Raw genomic sequence first — 21,114 nt, 5'->3', positions numbered from 1 at the left:
CCACACCGCTGCTTTTTTTTTCCTGCGGAGTAAGTGATTTAATTTTTTTTTACTTACTTATTAAAATTATTCATTTCGCTCGTAAATTTACCGTTAATAATTTAATAATGTTTTCTCTTTTTCTACTCAATTAGCCAAGATTCATATATTAGAAATTATTAAAAATTGGCTTGCTAGTAGCGTTTTTGAAACTCTTAATTATTAGCTCTGACTAACGAGAAAAGCGAAGGATTTTGTCATTTTTTTTAATTATTTTTTTTTTAATTCATTAAAAACTTTTAGGAATTTAAGCTAGGTTTATGCTTTTTATCATATTGCGTTCATTAAATGTTGATTAATATCATTTATATATATTATACATGAACTTTCATGAATTAATAATTAGGCTTAATGTAAATTTAATTATTTATGTTAAAAATTGATGGTTTTAAAAACTAAGAAGATTATTTACTATCTATAATAAGATGATTCGGAAAATTTTTGTCATTAATGTTAGTGAGTCAGAATATAATATCTTTGACAAGCCGAAATGATATATAACTGTAAAAAATCATCATTAATTTTAAATAAGTTAATCTTACTCTTTAAAATTATTGGGAAATGCTAGTTAACTTTAGTATGCCAAAATAATGTAACTGAAAAATGTGTTGTTAATTTTAAACAGGCTTCTAAGATAGCTTTATAAATCCGAATTTTTAAAATTAGTAGAAAATATTATTTTTTAATTACGCAGTGTCAGAATATTATGGCTGTTAGCAGATTTCATTATTTTAAAAAAAAGCTACGCTATAATTCTTGACTTTTTAGATTGTTTTCTGAAATGCTCTGGATGTTTGGCTCTTAGCAAATTGCTGGCGTTATTTATTACTCTTATTGCAAGCCCGTTTGACGGCAAAGAAAAAAAATGAATAAGTAAAATAAAAATATTATAAGTTATTGTAATAAAGAATAAAATGTGAAATATAATGAAGTCATTCATCTTATGATGCATAAAAATTAAAAAAAATACATAAAAGTTAATGATTTTGTGAATAAAATTTGAAATATGTTATTCATTTTACGAAGAGTAAAATAAAAATATGAACAGATTATTTATTTTATAAAAAATATTAATTACACTTCAATATTAAAATTTATAATTTAAAAAATATAATATTTAACTTCGACGTTTAAAAAGTGAGTCAAGTATGCACTTAAATTTATATCGCCTTCATAAAATACTTGATTTAAGAAAATGTTCATTTATTATTATTATTATTTTAGCAATAATATCTTAGTATAAATTATTTTTTGAAAAAAGATATAATTTTAAAAGAAAATTAAGGATTTCTAAACAACGTTTCCATTTCTTAAAAAATGTGACTATTTCCACTTCTCTTGTACTTTTTCATTTTCATAACAGCAAAAATTACTAAACTTAAGTTTATAATTTTTCCTTCAAAATCATGCTATACTGTTTGATGCTTTATTTACCGGTGTGAATATTTTTTTTATTTTTGCATTTTTAATAATTATCGTTTCTTGACTAAAATTAAAATTTAAAAAAAAAAATATGTATTGAAGATTATGGCATTATATTAAAACCCTTGTTTATCCTTTAACAATGACTTGTTGAAATGAGAAAAAAAAAGAAGACAAAATTCGATAAGCTAATTTTTATGAAATTAAACATTCTTAATGAAGACACCATATGTATCAATCCTCAATCCCAACAGCTAAGCGAGAAGTGGGAGAAAAAAAACGCAAAATTGGCGATAAATTCCTCTCTTTTGCGCGCCAACAAGTAAAAAAATGTATTAAACTTCTATGTATTATTCATAAGGAATGAATTGACACCCTGCATAAAATGGCTGATAAAATATTCATTGAGAAAAATTGTTAGCTACGAAAAGCAAAAAGTCGAAATTTAGCTTCGTTCATTTCAAAATCAGAGCATTAACGAAATTTGATACGGTGTTAAATTCTTTTTTCCTCTTATTTCGTTCTATTCATCGCTTATTATATTTTATTATTAGAACTTCAATATATTCGAGAATATTCCATTTTAATTACTGTCGAGTTCTGTATTATTATCTTCCCTTTAGGGAATTTTAGACGCTTTTCTTTTAGCGCCATATTGGGTGTTACAACTATTTTGCTCGCAGACAGATTTGTTCTTTATTGGTGGGATGTAGCTGAAATTGTTTTCGTTTTTTATTGTGCAGTTTAATTTGTTGCCATTTTTAATAAGATAAATAAATATTCATGATTTAGAACAAAGTTTTTGGCATAATCAATAAGAGTTGTATTCATGCATATTGATTCATTTTTGTATCAAAATGAGTTATCTTTTTTATCTAAGCTAAATGAAAATAATGTTACAGCTAATTATTTTATTTTGTCTAAAAATAAATAAGTTATATGTTTAAAAGAATTTTTTCCCTCGAATATTTCATATAAAAAAGGGTACACATTTTGTTTTGTTTCCAAATAATCTTGTGTTAATTATACACGTTTAAAAAAATCATTTAAGCGTTGTACCTTAATATCGAAATGTAGAACTTTACCGTGCAAATTAGCTGTTACTTCAACAAGGTATTTGTACCAAATTGAATCGTGTTTTCATTCACGTTTCACATTACCACTATTTTTCTTTGAACTAAGGAAAGCTTATATTTGTTCATCTTTTTGACATTGCATCTTGTAAGCGTAATATTGGAATCGTATATAGTTTTTCATACTTTCAGCTAGCTAATATTGTAAAAATTAATGATGTTCCACGAAATGACTAATTGTAGTATTCACGCTAAAATATAACAAGCTTAAAGGATAATCTTCCTTTCATTTCAGGCTGTTCTGGAGGTCAGTAGCAATTTACTGGATGACAGCCAACGGGCTCCTTGGCATGACCTGAACAGGGAACAGCAACAGAAATCAGCATCTGCTCTGCTCAGAAGTCAAGAGAAGAGTGGGTGGCTATTGGCAGAGTCTCATCACTCAAGATATAGCCACAGAAGTGGACATTCCCATGTTTGTAAGTATTTCCTCATCGATATATTCTTTGATGTATTCTTCCTATAAATATTCTTTGTGCACATTGCAACCAAATCTTAATTTTTTAACGCTCTGAATGCTGAAGAAAAGTTTTTGCTACTAAATTTTACATTTTCGAAAAACCATCTTCCAAATGACGAGTATATATTTTCCCCGAATGGTATTTTCCATTTGACATAGGAAATTCAGACTAGATTACTAGTTTAGATGGTTGGTTGGTGTCGTGCCATGGACAGGAAATATTTTTAAATGTAATCAAAGGTCCTGTATTCAACATCTGAAATTTGAAGGCAATTTTCTTCATATAAGTCCGCCCACGGATTGCCACTTATTTGCTGCAATTGCGCAAGTATAGCGGGACAGTTGAAAAGATGTATGGGGGTTAACTCTATGTCTGGGCAATTTTTGCAGTGGCAGTAAGTCCTTGTCCCGTCAGCATGAATCTTCATCCCCCTAAAGTGTCCTGTCCTGAGTCTTGACTAGTTTAGATCTGCTTTGGTTTTGCCTCAATGGCTAGTCTTTACTATATTTTTGATCAATATAATGTATAAAATCTAGATTAATAAAGGCAATAAATGAATTAACAAACAAGCATAAGATAGTACACATGGATGCCTGATAACACTGCGAAAGATACCTTAAAATATAGGCACATGGAGATTTACTGACACACGAGGAGGCTGGGTTGAAAGTTCTTATCTATAGACCATAGAATTTTATTTTCTGATACATTTGGAGGCTGGGCTGAAAGTTCATGCATACCAAGACTGAAAAGAGCAAAGACTGGTACGAAAATCTAGCTTGCTTCAGGGAAAAATAAACTATCCATGACTACCAAGGTTTTACAGTTATTACTAATATATGTCAGACCGTTTCTTACCCGAGAAAAAATAATGTTAGTAAGAGCTTATTTTACTCCTCCTGAAAATCAGCTATTATGGAATGGTTTAATACGAATTTTTTTCTCTCTTACGTTTCACTTTCGAACCTACGTGTAGGCTGCGTACTCTGCTGCCCCATTGCAGCATGCAGGTAAAATGTGCTGCAAGGTAGAACCGCATATTTAACTTGAATTCTTTTCCAGCAAATGAAGTTTAACAATACTGGATAGCTGTTAAAATTTTTTGCCTCGAACAATTTCGCTGTAAGAATATTTATTTTAGAGCAATTCTAAAATCTAAATGAACAAATTTAACGTGCTTATTTTCAAAGTAACCCAAATAATAAAGCCGTGGAACTAAAATAGCCCAGAACTACTTATAAATTTATCAGACTAACACACACGCTGACAGCATCGATAAAGCTCAGATAATTTCGTTGATGAATTGCTTTCTTACGTCAGATATGTTCGCAACGTGTCACCCAGAAATCGACTTGTAATATTTGATCCATAAACAGCATGATAAATGGCCATTTCCGATCTAAATAGTGGAATAAAAGAATTGTCAAATAAAAGAGGTAACAAGAAAAATCTGACAAAAAAAGAAAATTGTATTAACTAATAGCCATAAATGTAATGAATGTATATATCTATAAAATTTGTTGGAAATAAATCCGTCATGTCACTTGTGCCATCGTAAATCAAGGGCGACCGAAATAAAAGACAGGGGAGTGAAATATGTATGTATGGCGTAAAAAAAAAAAAAGTAAATACACGCGTCAGAATGTCTCGCGCTTTGCTCTGGAAGAAGAAAATTTCGCCAAAAACTTATCTATCAAATGCCCGGAGCAAGCTGTCCTTTAACAATAGATTGGAACGCACGTAGGCCGTCAATAAATGATTTTTTAAAAAATATTCCAAGAGAAGATAGAAAAAAGTGGATGAGTAATTGTTCAATTTTGTCGGCGAAATATTCCGTTTCTTTGGCGATAGTTTTCTGATTGAAAACTAATTATGTTTTGAAAACCGTGGAACCTGATTACAATTATTTAAAGAGTAATTGCTAGAGCATGAATTATAAGAAAGAATGAGTCTAATTTTTCGCGAAATTGTATTAAAATTACCGTGTAATTAACAATTTTCTTAATATTTTTTTAATTTTACCCTTTATACTTTTTTACTTGGTGATTGTTTTTTATTTTTACTTCCCTAGAATATGAAAAGTTGAAAAATTATACGACATGTATGGTATTACATTTCTTAAAAAAATGTATACAGTTAACAATTTTATGGTTATGTTAATCATGTCTGTCTTACAACTATTAATATTTTGTATGGCAAAGTTTCTGCACTTCAATTAGTAAAACTCAAATTGAATTTTTGAATCTCAATTCTTTGCCTAGCCAATGAAATTAGTTTATTTAAATTCACTCCGTAAACTAATATTAAAATATTCGGAAGTTCAAGTTTGTCCAGCAGAATATATTTCTGTATGCAAAAAAAAAAAAAAAAAAAAGGAAAGAGAAATTAGTTAATCTTCAGTATAGGTAGTAAAACACCAGTTTCAATCAGTTTTAAAAATAATTGTGCATTGAACTTTTATCAGTCCTGAAGTAATTAAAGGAACATTTTGATAATCCTCCTTCTTACAGCTTAACCGAAAACAAGTCGGAACATTCTAGTGTATATAATTTAATTTTGAACTTTTCTGTAATATTTGAAATGCTTTATAATTTTGTTAGCACACGAGCTGGTCAATTAAAATTCCATTGCGGCCATTATTTTTTTGTTAGTGTATTTTATATGATGCCACTTTTTTTATTTTTTATATTTAGTTTTTTTTTCTTCTCATGAGAAAGTTTCTTCTTCAATCATGGCTGTGACTTACTCTAGATATAACCACTGAATAAAGGAAGTCACTTGACCAGCGGTTTAATTAATGAGTGAATTAACATATTAGTGAGGTGAAGACAAGGAATGGGAAAGCCTTTTGAAAAACGTTTAGAAATACATGATTTGTGCGATTGCAGCCGTTCACCACAAATTATTTTTATATTTATTAAATTTTTTCTCGAAATTTTGCCACCCAACTCAAAACATCTTTGAGTCAATTTTTCTTCCTTTTATGTGTTTTTTAGTATGAAAAACGAGATTCTTGCTTTTTAAATTCATCTGTTTTTCTGAATCATCCTATGTAGCTTTGGAATCATTTTTCGTGTCACTTTTTTTATTGATTGTTTCGGTAGCTGTCGCATCTATGTTAATAAAAACATTACAATACTACAATAAGATGTTTTTATGCATTTTTTTAGAAAGCGTTTCTTTTTACTTTTCTAGTGGCTGCCGTTCATGTAGTTGAATCCTGGGATATATCTGATGTAGTATTGCCTCCACCCTTAGATACAACCTGGTGGATTGTAGATGACAGATTGTTAGTTCCTGCTCCAGCTCTTTTAGCCACAGCCAAGCAAGGTAAATATGTGTGCACAACTTAGGGATGAGATAGCTAAATTCTCTAAATTTAATAGTTTAATAAAGCTAAAGGATTTGAGAGAATATATATAAAATAAACGCGTTAAATTATGTTTAAAATATTTAAATATTTAGGATATTGACAGAATTTTGTACCCTGCTCTTATAGGCTTACTCTTGTTCTGTTTGCCACAAATGTTCATCAGTAAATATTTATATCAAACGAGACAAAACATTTGGAACTTCCCTTGATACTAAACCCCACATTCAATTCAAATTAATTTTATTTAATTGGTAAAATCGGGAAAAATATTCAGCATTGTGTTTTACGTTGTTAATAAATTTTTTGCAATTTATTTAGACGTTTAATATATGTTAACTATATTTACTTATATGACACGTTTGTTGAATGGAACTTGAAAAAAAATATTTGTGTGCTTTTATTAAATTAGTTTAAAAGCTTCAGCTGAGAGAAACAAGCTTTAAAAACGGTGTAAAAGTTTTCTTATATTTATTTCTTAAAATAACTCCTTTTCTTGCTTAGAACAGTTCTCCCAAATAAAGATGCAAAGCATGATCTTCCTCTTTTCAAGCAACAACTGTACAAACATTCGTTATTGATTTTACCTAATTTATACCAAAGAAGGCATTTTTGGAAAGAACTTTGAATAAAATTCCCAACTCGGCAGACGTAAATAATCTTTCAGATTCAGAATTATTATTCTCCTTTTCCTGACGTCATCCATCATTTCTTTTTTTCGAAAGTGGCAACAGCAACAATGGAGTATGGAAGGCAGAAAACACTTTCACCCAAAGTGTTCACTGCCGCTCCACAATAAAGACAGAATACAAAATGCAATATGATGGGGACCCATGGATATCCATATATTTATACATGCATGCGTGATTTTTCCCATCGTTCGCATGGGCATTCTTCATACATCTCGTCGACTTTTGATGCTCTTCGGGAAATTTGCCAAGTCTTTTTGGAAGCATTTCGTAATTGAGAGACTAGTTCATCTGCCATTCTTAGCTCATAAATATGTTTACGACTTCTCTCGCTTATGGCTGTCTCAACGCAACAACAAGTTTAAAAAACACAAAACAAAAACAAAGTGGTTGAAAAATATGTGCAAAAAGTCTTGGTAATGGCTTGTGCTTATGAATGTTTTATTCCTACATTTTTTTGTTTCCATTTTTTTAGAAAAACATCGTGTTTAAAAATTCTGCACCATCAAAATAACTTTCAATATTTATAACGTCTGCGGTAGGTTTGAAATGTTTTTAACACATATTTAACTTCCGTAGCGAGAGAAAGATAAATTGCCAAATGGTGGAATTTATCTGATTGGATTTCAGCCAATCAGGTGGAGTCATTAATCTTTAATCGCTGCTTCTTTTTATACTTTTAAAAATGGCAACAAAACTGTTACCTTCTAACTGCCTGGAAATAGCTTCTTCCATTATTTTTTTTATTGATTTTTGAGTAATGGAATGTTTTATGTTAATAGTTAAACATTGGAAGTTTTATCGCAACCGTAACTAATTCACGGTGTAGATAACTTAACTGGATACATTGTATAGAAGTAAATTTCCGAAATTTAATTCTCAGTTTAAATTCTCTTTAATGTATTATGTCGTTTCGTCAATCGCTGAAGAGCATACACTCTTAATTACGGCGGGAATTGAACCTGCTACGTTTTTTAGTCGCGACCCTTTATGTTTCCTTCATTCATCCTTTTATTGCGTGTGATATCTTTGGTGTATGTGTGGGTAATTTAATGTGTATAGGTAATACGTTAGCATAAACTATTATGTAAAGTAACAAAGAGGAGTTTGATCGCGATCTTCACCAATTTTGTATCTTCTTTCTTTCTCTCTTCCTTTCTTTTTCTGTTGTTTCAGCGTTTGACTTTCTTACCTTGGGATGTTGAGCGTTTCTTAGTGCCATCAGAACTGCATTACATCGCAGAAAATACCTCAAATTCGATGAATGATTATTGAATAAACGTAACAATAACGGAAATCGAACCCCATCCCTTGTGCTTTCCTTGTTGATTGGCAAAGTAACATACCACTCAACCATATAAATATTATAAACGGCGTTGTACATCCGTCTCAATTCTGCCAGAAGAAAAGGGAACTCTTGTGGATCAAACATTGGAACAAACTAGTTTTCGTGGAGGACTTTTTGATGGAACTAACCCGCATTTATGTTACAAGGAAAGAAAAACTTCCCATGGGTAGCCCGACGTAAGGGGATTCTAACCCATGATCCGTCTGCCATTGAAGATATTTTATGCCTGTGATCGGTTCGAGCAAGGGCAGTATTCGTATCGATCAGCTAGAATTCGAACCTAAGTTACCTTATGGGGGCGATTCGAGCGCTCTATTCGAGTAGCTATATTTAAGTATTGATTCTACATAAAGCGTTTGAATCAAATGGGAAGAGTCGGTGCATAAATAGAGTGATATTCGCTGTCAACTTAAGTTTAGGATCATTGCTTTCAGAATTCTTACCCATTTTTGAATCAGACTTCTTCAGAGTACGTCACTTAGACCTAGATTACCCATGAAACTATGTTCGTCTCATAAGTTGATTAAGCTGGAACAGTCCTCAACTAACTGTGATGTACAAGATTGCTCACCCTTACTTAAACCAAATAAAGGCCGCTCTCAAATCACAAAAATATTACATTTTGCTGATCATTTCACCGAGAGCATTTGAGAACAAGAACCGAGATGGCGTTGGAAAAAGTGTCGAATTTAAGGTCAAAAACACCGAAGAACTAATGCACTCACATGGAATTTTTTTTCATTAGCCTAATTCTAAAACTAGAGAAATTGTTAAACAATTTAATGTCTTCGAAAGTATCTTTTTACACATACTTATGCAAGCTTTTCAATTACAGGTGTTTCACGTCTTGTTTTATTAGTCCATCATCGATTAGGCGACTTGCTTGGATCTGAAGTGGAATCTGGAGAAATAGCACCAACAAACACCAGCAGAATAATCAACTCCAGAGTGATTGGTGCACTTCTGGAAGGTCACCGTGTCCTCAGCTTACCAAGACCCATCACTGTTACGTTTAAACATTTACAGGTATGTTTTAATTATTAAACTAATAAAAACAAGGCATTCAAATCTATGTTCTTCCATCTTAAATTATATTAGCAACGATTCCACATTTTATTTAATCTCAATGAATTATGTCTCTGTTACCTTTGGTTCCGCCAAAAGCAATACAACATTTCATTTTAATGAGTAGTGTTGCTTTAAGCACTCTCTGTTGGCTGAGTTTAAAATTGTTCTTTTCTAACGTAATGATAAGAGAACTTTTTGGGGGAAGGGGTATGGTGCCCATAAATCGAAAACTTAATATCTTTCTTGTTGCCTTGAAATTGCATTACTATCTTTCACTTCTAAAAATCATGGAGAAAAGTTCATTTGTGCTTTCAGTCCCCCAGGGGGTTGGAAAACATTCTAATCGTCCTAAAAGTAAGTTATAGCTTTTGGGGGTGTATTAGTTTGGCCGTTTTGCAATGAGAACGTTATTTTAGAATGAAGGAGACTATTCAAAAATTTTCCTTATCTCGTTTTCTGCCTAAGATAGTTGATGGTTTTTGAAAAGAACAGTTATTTTCGTAACTATCTGCTGTAATATTTTTGATGTCTTGAGGTAGGTAGTAAGGAAAAAAGCTTTTTTTTTAAAGAATTATTTAATGTTTTTTAGTTTAAGATTTTATTTTTTAGGTAATCAGACGCTCTTGGATAATGAGATGAATTTTTAATACATTTTTTACGGTAATCTTAAGTAATTTGAAAACAAAAATTAATGAGATGGCATTGGGTGGATAGTTTCTTTTAGAAGAAAAACGAAGTTTACAAGGGATGTTATAAATCATTTTTTATTTGCTTTTTCCTCTTTTTTTCTTTTTCTTAATCAAAAACTCGAGATATTAAAGCTAGCCATGTTTTTCTTTCTTTTCATTTTTTGCGAAATTAATGGGGGAAAATATTTGCTTTTTTTTAATGTTAACGTTTTTCTAATTTTTTCCTTAATTGCTTACTAAGCAGTGTTTGGTTATATAACAATATTTATGCTATGGTTAAACATATTTTGAAATTTGACTGTATGTTAGACATCTAAATATGTTCGTATATTTCATATACTCTGAAAAAAAAAATTGGTTCAGTATCGGAACATAATTTCGTTAACATATTATTGACATACTATTTACATTTTATTTACATTACTCTCTCAACATATTAACCAATTTTTTATTTCTGTAATTATTTAACTTTTTGCAAAGATGAAGAAAAATTGTATCTGAAAACTGCGATTTTGTATATTTGTTTTTATAGATCAATTTGAAAGTTTCCTGGTAGAATCAAAATGCGCAAGAAATGTTTATTAATTTGAAAGCTTCATTATATTTTATTATTGATAAAAATAATTCGACTGAATGTTTCAATTTGAATCCTAAAACTTTCCGATTTACGGCAATTTCTGTGAAGCAACGCTACAGCTTGATTTTCCTGTTATTATGTGACCCTGAACTTCTTACGAAAGTATCAAATATCGAGAATTTACGTATAGTAAGAAATGTAATTTAATTAAATTATTTAAAAAAATGCTATTTTTCTAAAAAGTGCGATATTTGGTAGAATGGAACCAGTGGAAAACATCCTAGAATGTAATAAAATGCGCAATTTTAACTTGTTTCTTAATAGTTGCGATCTGTTTTTTTCATGAATTGCAAAATATTAATTGGACATTGATGAATTGGATGAATTGACAGAATGAATTGGATTAGTGTTGATCTGAGTTTAAAACCGACACAAAATCATCTCTCCAGAGTATATAAAAATTGTGATTTCTGATTTTTTTTTAAATATCATTTTTAATTTTATGTAAACATTTCGTAACATTTGTAAAATTTATATACCATAACATTAATAATATTAATAATTAATTAAAATTTGTAAATAGTTATAATTTTTTTTTCCTTGAAAATTAAACTCGGAATAATAACCTGTATGATTTTTGTCGGGATAGAGTTCAGAGGACGCCATACACCGGGAAAATCTTTTCGTCTCCAATTCTCTTTAATCTCCATAACTAATTTAAAATATGGAAAAAATTGAGTTCAGACGATCAGGCAAAGGAGAAGTTCTCTTCGAATAATTTTTTTGAATTTTGAAGTTTCGAATATTTTATTTTTCAGCAATTGAAACATAATGGCTTACTCTAGGTTTGTCTTAACTCATTTTTTTTAAATTTTAAATTAGTAATGGAGGTGAAAGAAAACTTACTAAGAAAAATTTCTCCCGTGTTATGGTGTCTTCCTAAGGTATGCATTCGGGTCATGTGACTAGAGACCATCATCTGAAACTCCGAACTGCATTTCTGCCCCTGAAATAGCATGTGTTCAGGGCCGCATGACCTTAAAATCGGTACCTGACCTCTGTTAATACTATGTTAAACATTAACCATTACTTTCTACAAACTTTTCTCGAAAAATTAATTAATAAACCATTAAGAAATAAACTATTCCCTCGAAACTCGATAGATCCACAAATCTTTCACTGGGCGTTTCCAAACCATCAGCCCGAAGTTTTTAATTACGTTATACAAAACTTACCCATAACATAACGCGCGCAATTCAGTTAATAACAAGATTCTAATTTAGAACCCGCCAAACTTGCAGCAGGTTCTATTCGATCTCGGAAATTAACAAGGACGGTTATGGTATAAATCAAACCATTGCAGCTAATAAATACACGTTCCAACATAAGTAGGAAAGCATTGGGAACGGCCATTAATTGCATCTACGTGGTTTGGCCTGAACGGTAGGCGACAACCCGTATTAATAGTTACAGTACCCCGTCAGCCTTATATTATATTACTCTTGCGTTTTAGGATCCAAATGCATTATGTCAGCAGGAATATGTATAACGAGTATGACAGGGCTTGTATTGGATTTGGCGAGATTTAGGTTTAATCTTGCTCCTGATTTAGTTACTATATTGTTAAACCATGGACAAATATGTAACCGGTTATTGTGAAATCTATTTATCAGCATTCAGCCATTTAATAGCATTTATCTATAAATTTCCTTTATCTGTTTGTTTTCTTCATGTTCATATATTTTTTGTAAAAAACGGCAATTTTTTTTTAAATATTTGTTTTGTTATATAGTACTTTTATATTCGTTTTATAACACATCAGGATTAGTCAAATTTCGTTGCTTGAAATTTTGACATCATTTTTCTAAGGATATATGATATATTTGAACCTATTTTTTTTTTTTTTTCGTTGTTTGACAGAGAGAAATCTGGTATCTTATAAATATTCCAGATATACAGGGTATCACGTAATCACCGTCCTTGACATTGCTTTTGCTTGGATCCTTGTTAAAGATGAAGCTTAAATATTATGCACATTGGGTTGCAAATTAATGTTTAAGATGGGGGGAAACAAAACGATATCAACTATCGATGAATCGTTGTTGAAGAAAGGGGGACTAATATCGTCAAAACTAGTTTATTAGAAACATATGTAAGCTTCGTTACGTTATCTATAACCTTTTACTCTAACTTTTTTTCCAGCAATCAAGCTGGTTATATTTTTTATCACGCTTTCCTTGTTAATAATTCGTCAGGTTTCAACAACGTTTTTTTTTTTTCGTGCTTTAATATTAATATGCGCACCTGATGTGCATTTTTTTTTTTGTTTCACTTTAATTAAGCTTCTTTAGATTATAGGTTATAGAACACCTGCTATAATTTCTTTGACTGTACTTTATGTTAAACAATTTAACTTGAAATGCTTATCTTGCGATTTACTTCTATAAAATGATTCTAATAATTATATTTTATAGATCCTAAATTCTACAAATAATTTTCACAAATTGTGAACAGTTTTAAATTGAGTTGCAATTTAATAGTACTAGAGTCAAATGCAGAGCCTTGCCATAGGGGACGTTAATGGTGCTATAAACTGTACATGACGTAATAACATAAAGGAAAAAATTGAAGAAAAGCATTAAAAAGGAGGACGTGTCGCTGGAGAACCTTGGGGACATAGAACTTATATTTGTCTATTGATTATTTTTTTAATTAATTCATTAATCATTTTTATTATTTTATTTTATTTTTATCTGACAGCTTCGATTATTTTAATCTTTTTCCATTAACTACGCTTACTATTTATTTATTTGGTTTTTGTTAGAACATAACTGAATGTATAGTTTTTTTTTTTTTTTGGTCGTATGCCTGTTTAGGCAGTGGGGGTGCAATTGTTCCTGTTTTTCAGTAGCGCCATCTATGGCCAGGAATTCGACTTCTGCCACTCCATTCACACAAGCACAACCCGTTTATAGGGCGGGTCACATTCACACACAAAGGATAAAGGACGTAGAACAAACAGAGAGAGAGAAGGAAACATCCATGCCTTGCCCGGGATTCGAAACCAGGACCTTTCTGATGCAAGGACAGTTCCCTGCCCCCTACACAGGCACAGGCTGGTCGGCGAATGTATAGTTGAAAGGCTCAATAACCGCAATCAACTACACTGAAACAAAAAATTTATTGCATAATTTAGGAAAAAGTATCAAATAGTGCTGCAAATAATTTGTCGCTAAAAAAAGAAAAGAAAAGCACCCTAAGGTTGTTTTCTCTATAGAAATAACCAAATTGAACATATCTTTTTGTTTTCGTTCAATTGAGTGAATATTTTTTTTACACAATAGAATTATTCAGAATTATTCATTTTTTTCGAATCTCAAATGAATAAACTTAACTTTCAAATATTACGAATCAATCTCAGACTTCTAAACACTAAACTTTTAAAAAATCATTAAATTCCTTATGAATATATTTTACCATTGCACATTAGAGTTTACATTCGTAAATTTGATCTGAAATAGAACTTGCCGAGAAACTAATCTATCTTCCGGAATTCTCGCTTTTCTCGAAGCGTGGATAATAATTTTCATGTCTTGTGCTTCGCCGTCAAAGATGTCAAGATGCCATACACTGCATTTAATTCCGATGCAAATTTTCCTTACCTAATATTTACCTCATAGCACCTTCCATCCCTGTGTAGTTGGCGAGGCGAAAATATCTCCTGGAATACTCCAACTAAATATCTAGGCGGCAGATCAAATGCTCCTAGGGAGAGTTTTAGGGGATTATACCCTTTAACACAATACCGCAAAAGCGTGTGTTGAGTTTCAGATATAACATTTGATCCAGGTCAGGAGGCGGCATCATCAAATGTGCTCCTTTTGGATTAAGTAATGAGTTTTGGTGGCAGTTTCGTTGGTGTGCTTGAGGAGGGGCTCCTGGAGTGGACAGGCGCTCTGACCACGCTTGTGTGCACCTGTTTGAATTGACAGCCCTGAAATTCGGGGGTGTGCGATTGTCCAACGTTGAATTATCGGCGAAGTGTTCGAAGTGGGTGCTGTGTCAGAATATTGCTCTGATGTTTTAACTGGGTATTGCTGTTTAATGTACAGTCGTTAATGTTGGTTGAAGTTAAATCTGGAAAATTTTTGAAATTAGTTTGAGAAAACTGACCCCAACTGTTTCTGGATTGTTTTGCAGCAATGTTAGAGTAATATCATATTTGCCGTAATGATATATATTAACATTCTGCTTACGACGCTTGGCATGGTGAGGCCTGTCAATCTGGTTCACTTTTTGTACCTGTCGTAAGCAAAAGATTTATAGATCTGTGAGTGGTATTCCCATAAAAAAATGCTATTTTCAGAACTGCTGTAAGTTTGCAACAGTTACTCGTGACTGTTAGAGTGAGTTTCTATTGCCAGCCCTCTCTAAGCTTATTTTGAAAATGGTGCAAAATGTATAAAGAAAATGGATAAAGAAAAATCCCAGTTTTAGGAAGACGAAAAGCGTTTGAGGTCTAAATTTTTAATACAATATAAAAGTTTATTCTAAAGCCACATTATATTTGGGATCATAAAATTCTGCAATAAGAGGCAGTGACTTTGATAATTTTTATTTATGTTGAAAAATGTCGCTAAATTAGCGATTTTATTTTAAAAAAATTTAATAATTTTTAATATATTTAAGTTATTTGCTCTTTCTAAAATCTGGATAATTCATCACAGCATGATTATATACATAGTTAGTTTTGTTTCAAGTGTAAGGCACTTAAACTGTAGCTCTTTTGTTTTCTTCGGCGAAGGAGCTTTGAAATACCATATTAAGGTATACGATAAAATGATTAAACCTGCACCAAAATTTCTGACAGCGTAATGTTGTCTTTCTCTACGATAAGTTTGAATAAAATAATTTTCGATTATTTTACATCATCGATTATTTTTAAATATCGTGGTAGCATTGTATGTCTCAGTGCAGAAATCTATATATATTTCAGAATGCTTACTGCTTCATTCTGCTAAAGAGAGCTGTAAACTCGTGAGTTATTGATTTGACCTTATTTATCTTTGCCGTAAATTATTCATAATTATTGGGGTTGAAAGTACATCGCATTTAAGAGCAGGGTCGATGCCATAAAAACCGGAAGAGGGAAGAGGAAAAAAAAATCCCTCCAGAAATCTTAACAATGTGTATTTTGGGCAGCAAAGTCTGCCTTAATTTGTCGACCCATTAAATTACATTAGCACTTTCTCTTCAACTAATTCATAAACCGAATATTAACGGGTAGAGTTTAACGGGAGGAAGGCTTCCGAGGTTTAATTCGATTTAAGGGGAGTCGGTAGGGCCTATACCTGCAATGTTAAAATAGGGCTTTTTCGATGTACCTTTTCTAAGAAAGTAAAAAAGATAGACACACAGAATTTTTTTTGCAGGGTATTTACATATTGAAATTTATACTGTGACAATATTTTATATGTATCCTTAATAGATTTTTTTTTAAAAATAAATTCAGAAAAATTGAAAAAAAAATTTTAAAAATCAACGATTTTTAACCTGAAAAACCCAATAACTTAAAAATTATTGAAGTTAGAGCTTAAAATTTGTCACAGCATATAATTGATGCATGTCTAAAGGTCCCATAAAATTTTTAATAATGTATGTTGAGTACTTTTTCAGAAAAGGTACATCGAAGTTTGAAAAACACTATTTTGAGAAAACTGCATTTTAAACTAAAAAATTTGTATACAAGAAAAACTATTAAAACCATATGCATAATTCTTTTATATTATATTATTCATATGCTCTAGAAAAACTGGAAAAAATTTCAGGGTATTTGTTTCAGTATTTTTTTGTACAAGGTTCAATAAGGAAGAAAGTATTTAGTGTAAAAAAAGAATGAATTTTGTCAAAAAATTTTATAAACACACAGAAGTTCATATTTATAAGTTAACATTGCTATTAAAATGATTAAAACCTGAAATGCAGTAATAAAACACAATATAAAATGAAAATAATAATAAATTTGATCGTATGAATATTAAAATTTCATACAAAAAACATGTTTGCAATAAAAAAATTTCTTTGCAATAAAAAAATTTTATGTGATGGAAACTTACGCTTGAAAATTCTCGTTATATGGCAAATAAATTCAATATTTGTTAACTCAGAACATACCAGCACTATACACTTTATTTTTTTTGTCTTTTAGTTCATTGTCCTCTCTAAGCTTTTTGCTTAATCTTTTGGCTTTTCTCGCTTCCTTACTTTGTAGACAATGTGCACGAGCAGCCTTCTGCACTCGAATCTCGTCTTGCTTTTTAAGTGCATGCTCCATACAATACCCGGGCTCAATGTTCAGCTTTCTTAGAACTGCTAATTTTGTTATATTTCCATCGTTAAATGTGGAAATCGCATCATAAACACCAAGAGATAAAGTGCCAATATGAACAAACGTTGTCTTCGGAATTCTCGACCAGATGACATTGTTCACACTTTCGTTCGGATTCTGTGTTTTGCCATGAACACATTTTTTTAATAAATCGGGCCTGGAAAGGTCTTTAAAAATGGGTCGCATTACTTCAACCACTTCAACAGGCAAACTATGTTTGTGCTTATATACTTCCCCCTTCGCTTTAGCTTTTTGAAAGCCACACCAAGATTCCTCTCCTTCTGGGCAAAACCCATGTTGAGGATTATCATCAGAGCTCAATTTATGCAAAAATATTGCCCAAACAGCTTGGCGCATGCTCTTCACTGAATGGCAATTTCGTCTTATGGCAAGGCCATAATAAGTCTGAATTCGGTCTATTTCGGCATCTGATAGGCGGTTCTTTCCAGTAAGACTTTTTCCATCTGAAAGTTTTACTCCTTTCATTTTCTCTTTCAACTTTCTCAGACGAGAACCCATTCGTTTCATTACATGGCCCACACATTCAAGTTTTGAAATTTTTATATCTGGACCATACACATTAGCTTCGGAAACCGAGTTGAAAGCCTTCGAGTCTCCATCTCCAAGATAATTCAAATATCTTGTGTTATAGTTGCTGCAAGATCTTTGGAAAATTGTAAGCGCGCCATTCACTTCCATTTTACCACTGTAGCCTACATGATTTTTTTTGCATTGCATAGAATGAGAAGCTTTGTTAGGGCACACACAATATTTTGACAGCACCTCAACGTCAATAACTTTTCCGGTATCAATGCTGGTAGCTGTAACTACACCGTTTAAAGATGCAAACCCCTTCTTTTGCCAGGTTCCATCGATAGCTACCGTCATGTCACGACAGCCATCATTCTGCGTAATTGATTGTTCAACTGCATTGAGCATAGATATCTTGCATACATCTTTAGCAGCATCCAAAAGTTCAGCATTATACGTAGAAAATTTTGTAGGAGGACTGTGAAGATTTAGTACACCACAAAGTGTTTTAGCTGCTTCAGCCCCTTTACCAATAGACCGCAGGCCATAAACAAGCCGAGTGTTAATGTCAAACAATTCTCCACTTCCTTTTTCATGTTTGTGGGAATTGGAAAACTTGCATGAGAAATTGCACTTGTGACAAACAATCTCGAGTTCGATTGCCAAACCCACATTTTGTTTGGCAAGAAGCAAAGTCAACTCATTTTTTGAGCACTGGCTACATTGCACACACTTTTCAATGACATATTTCAGAATATCAAAGTCCATAATTATATTACACAATTCTGCATTGTTGTTAAGATCCCCGTAACTCAAATTTAAATCCGGCATCTTTCTTTCAGAAGCACTACAATTCAGTTCAGGATTTATTACTTCTCTTTTCATAGGACCATTCCTATTTCTGGGTTTTCTTTTTGCAAACACTTTACCAGTACTTCTCGGCATCGTTTCCAATTAATAAATAATTATAACAAATTTTAAATTATAAAAATAATTATATATCTTCAAGAAAGAAAAATAAAAGCAAACAAATTGTTGAATTGCAAGAACGTGTTGTCGGTAGATCGAATTTCGAAATCAAAATACCAAATGCAAACACAATTACAGTTATAAGCAAAATATTTCTCTCAGTTAGAATTTCATTGGGAATCAAGTTCACGCTTTCACCTAAACTTTCTCAAAACTTGAATTAAAAAAAATAAGCTATCTAGAGAGCTTTACTCTCTTTGTTTACATTTAACAGATACGTGGTGGGCGTGGCAGTTTCGATTTCGCTTTCCAAAGTTTGACAGTTGGTCTTACTAAAATTCAATTTTCTCGGTTTCTAATTTACGCACAAACAAAAGTAAAATATCAAATTAAAGTACATGAAATTGCGCATCCAAAAATGCTAAAAGTAAAAAATCGAAATTTTTTAAGTTTTGCCCTACTGACTCCCCTTAAAGGGAAGATTCTGCTCACAGTTTGCCGGCAATCTGGAAAATTATGTTTAATCGAATTGCCAGCAGGTCGGGCGCCTTCTAATCTAGTTACCTGAGGAGTGATGTGATAGAAGTGCTTTAAGTGGTGGCCTACGTTATTAGTAGTTTACTTTATCACAATGAGATCGAGAGGGTGGACTTCTTAAGAAAATCGTCAATGTTATTTTTTAGTTAGCTTAAGTGCATAAATGATATTCTTAACTCGATTAATTACTTTTTTGAGACTAGTTCGCCAAATTTAAACTTTACTTTATATCCCTTCTATAATGTTTGTAACGAGGACTGAAATACTGCTTATTTCTGTTGCGTATTTGCTCGTCTAGGTGTTGAGGTTTAATTTGGTAATAATATGTTTGTCTTGCGTGTTATCTTTAGTTTTTATTAATGACTAAAGCTAACAAGCACCGTATTTCTTACTATAATGCAAAACTAGTTAGACCAAATGTTTCGCTTTATCTTGTTTGATTAGTTTTCTTCGATTAGAACTTCTTTCTTCTATCCCTGAAGGTTATAGCGCATTCTTTTACAAATACTCTATCTTAATTACATGAATTGATAAAGTTCAATCTATCTAGTCTAGTTAGCGCTTCACCTGCCACGCCAACAAGAATTATTTGTAACATTTGACTAGTTTTTATGAATTGTTATGGTTAAAGTCTGGTTGTCATGGTTAACCATGTTGCAAAGAGCTTTGTCTTTTTCTAAGTACAGGTTCTATGATATTTCTTTCTTTTTTCTTTATTAAAATTTATAAAGCGGAGTTGAGCAATTTCAGATTTATATGCATCGATGCTCAAATCTGTAGTCTTTTAATTTTGAGTAAAACTCAGAAGACAAGAGGAACTCCTGTCTTAAGGATTTGAACAAATTCGAGTTCGTGAGTAAGAGGCGTTTTAATGTGACTAATCCATATTTGTGTCACACGGATGATTGTGTCTACGGTTTGCCCCTCGGCAAGGGGACCTTAATCAATGAACCCTCTACCAATTGGATCTTTTTTGCCAGTATACTATTAAACCCGTCATAGTCATGATTCCATTCCCGCCCTTTCAGGCTAAATTTATAACTCCGTTTAATACCATTGCTTTAAAACCACATTACCGCTTGAGTTTGATGTAGTTTAAACGCATCTGGTTTTTTTGTACCATTAAAGGAGACTTTCAAGCAGTGTTTGTGGAGTAGTAATGCTGAGATATTTTTTCCTTATTAAATTTCAGTAGTTCAATATCTATGCTGTCATCTCCTTCTTTTAATATTTAGCAGTTTTGGTATAAATTTTTTTTTTACTTCCTCCACAATCTTATTACCTCTATTTCGTATGCAAATAAAATCCTATTTCAGGTAAAAAAAAACTATTACTATTGAAACATAGAGATAAGAGAAAAGTTCCTTATTAATGAAGGCTTAGTTGGAATAAAAACTTTCTTCCAGGAATTTCCGGGACCAAAACTTATCAAGTGGGTTATGTCATTTTCAGGATATGGTATAATATTTCCTCTTCTCCGAAAAGTAATCCCTAACAGGAAAGCCATCTTGGATATAGCCAAATGATTTCTACCACTACGTTTGATGAAGATTTTATTAGAGTAATTTTTTATGCGTTCCTTTTATCGAGCAGTGGAATGAAATCATTGTCTCAAATTTGATATTCAATAGCGCTTATTTGTTTTATTTATTATTATTATATATATTTTTTTAGTCAATGATTTGATAAAAAAAATTTTTTTTCTTCCTTTTCTTGTTGGTTAATTGAATACATAATTGCCTAAAGTATGATACATTAGTTACAGTAAGTAAATTTTTTTAAGATTCTGTTTTATAAGTATTTGAAAATCATCTCTGAAGAATTGATAACAAAATATTCATCTTTTTTTCAGCGTTTTTCGTTTGAATTATAACTGAAATAAATCATTAAAAA

At 31.6% G+C, this 21,114-nt stretch overlaps 1 protein-coding gene across 6 annotated transcripts in view; it reads left to right on the top strand.

Moving 5' to 3' along the window:
- LOC107451346 (latrophilin Cirl) overlaps window positions 1-21,114 on the top strand; it is a 266,378-nt gene that overhangs the window by 170,450 nt on the left and 74,814 nt on the right. For all 6 annotated transcript variants that reach the window (XM_087157480.1, XM_087157483.1, XM_087157479.1 and 3 more), the window contains exons 9-11: window positions 2,830-3,013; window positions 6,251-6,385; window positions 9,298-9,488. In XM_087157480.1, coding sequence (XP_087013606.1) covers window positions 2,830-3,013; window positions 6,251-6,385; window positions 9,298-9,488 — 510 coding nt within the window. The remainder of the gene's footprint in view (window positions 1-2,829; window positions 3,014-6,250; window positions 6,386-9,297; window positions 9,489-21,114) is intronic.

Source organism: Parasteatoda tepidariorum, chromosome 2 (genome assembly GCF_982258835.1).
Source record: "Parasteatoda tepidariorum strain Cologne lab strain chromosome 2, Ptep-v5.0, whole genome shotgun sequence".
Lineage (NCBI taxonomy): Eukaryota > Metazoa > Arthropoda > Arachnida > Araneae > Theridiidae > Parasteatoda > Parasteatoda tepidariorum.
The sequence above is the reverse complement of the archived record's forward strand: the minus strand, read 5'-3'. Positions and strand labels throughout refer to the sequence as shown.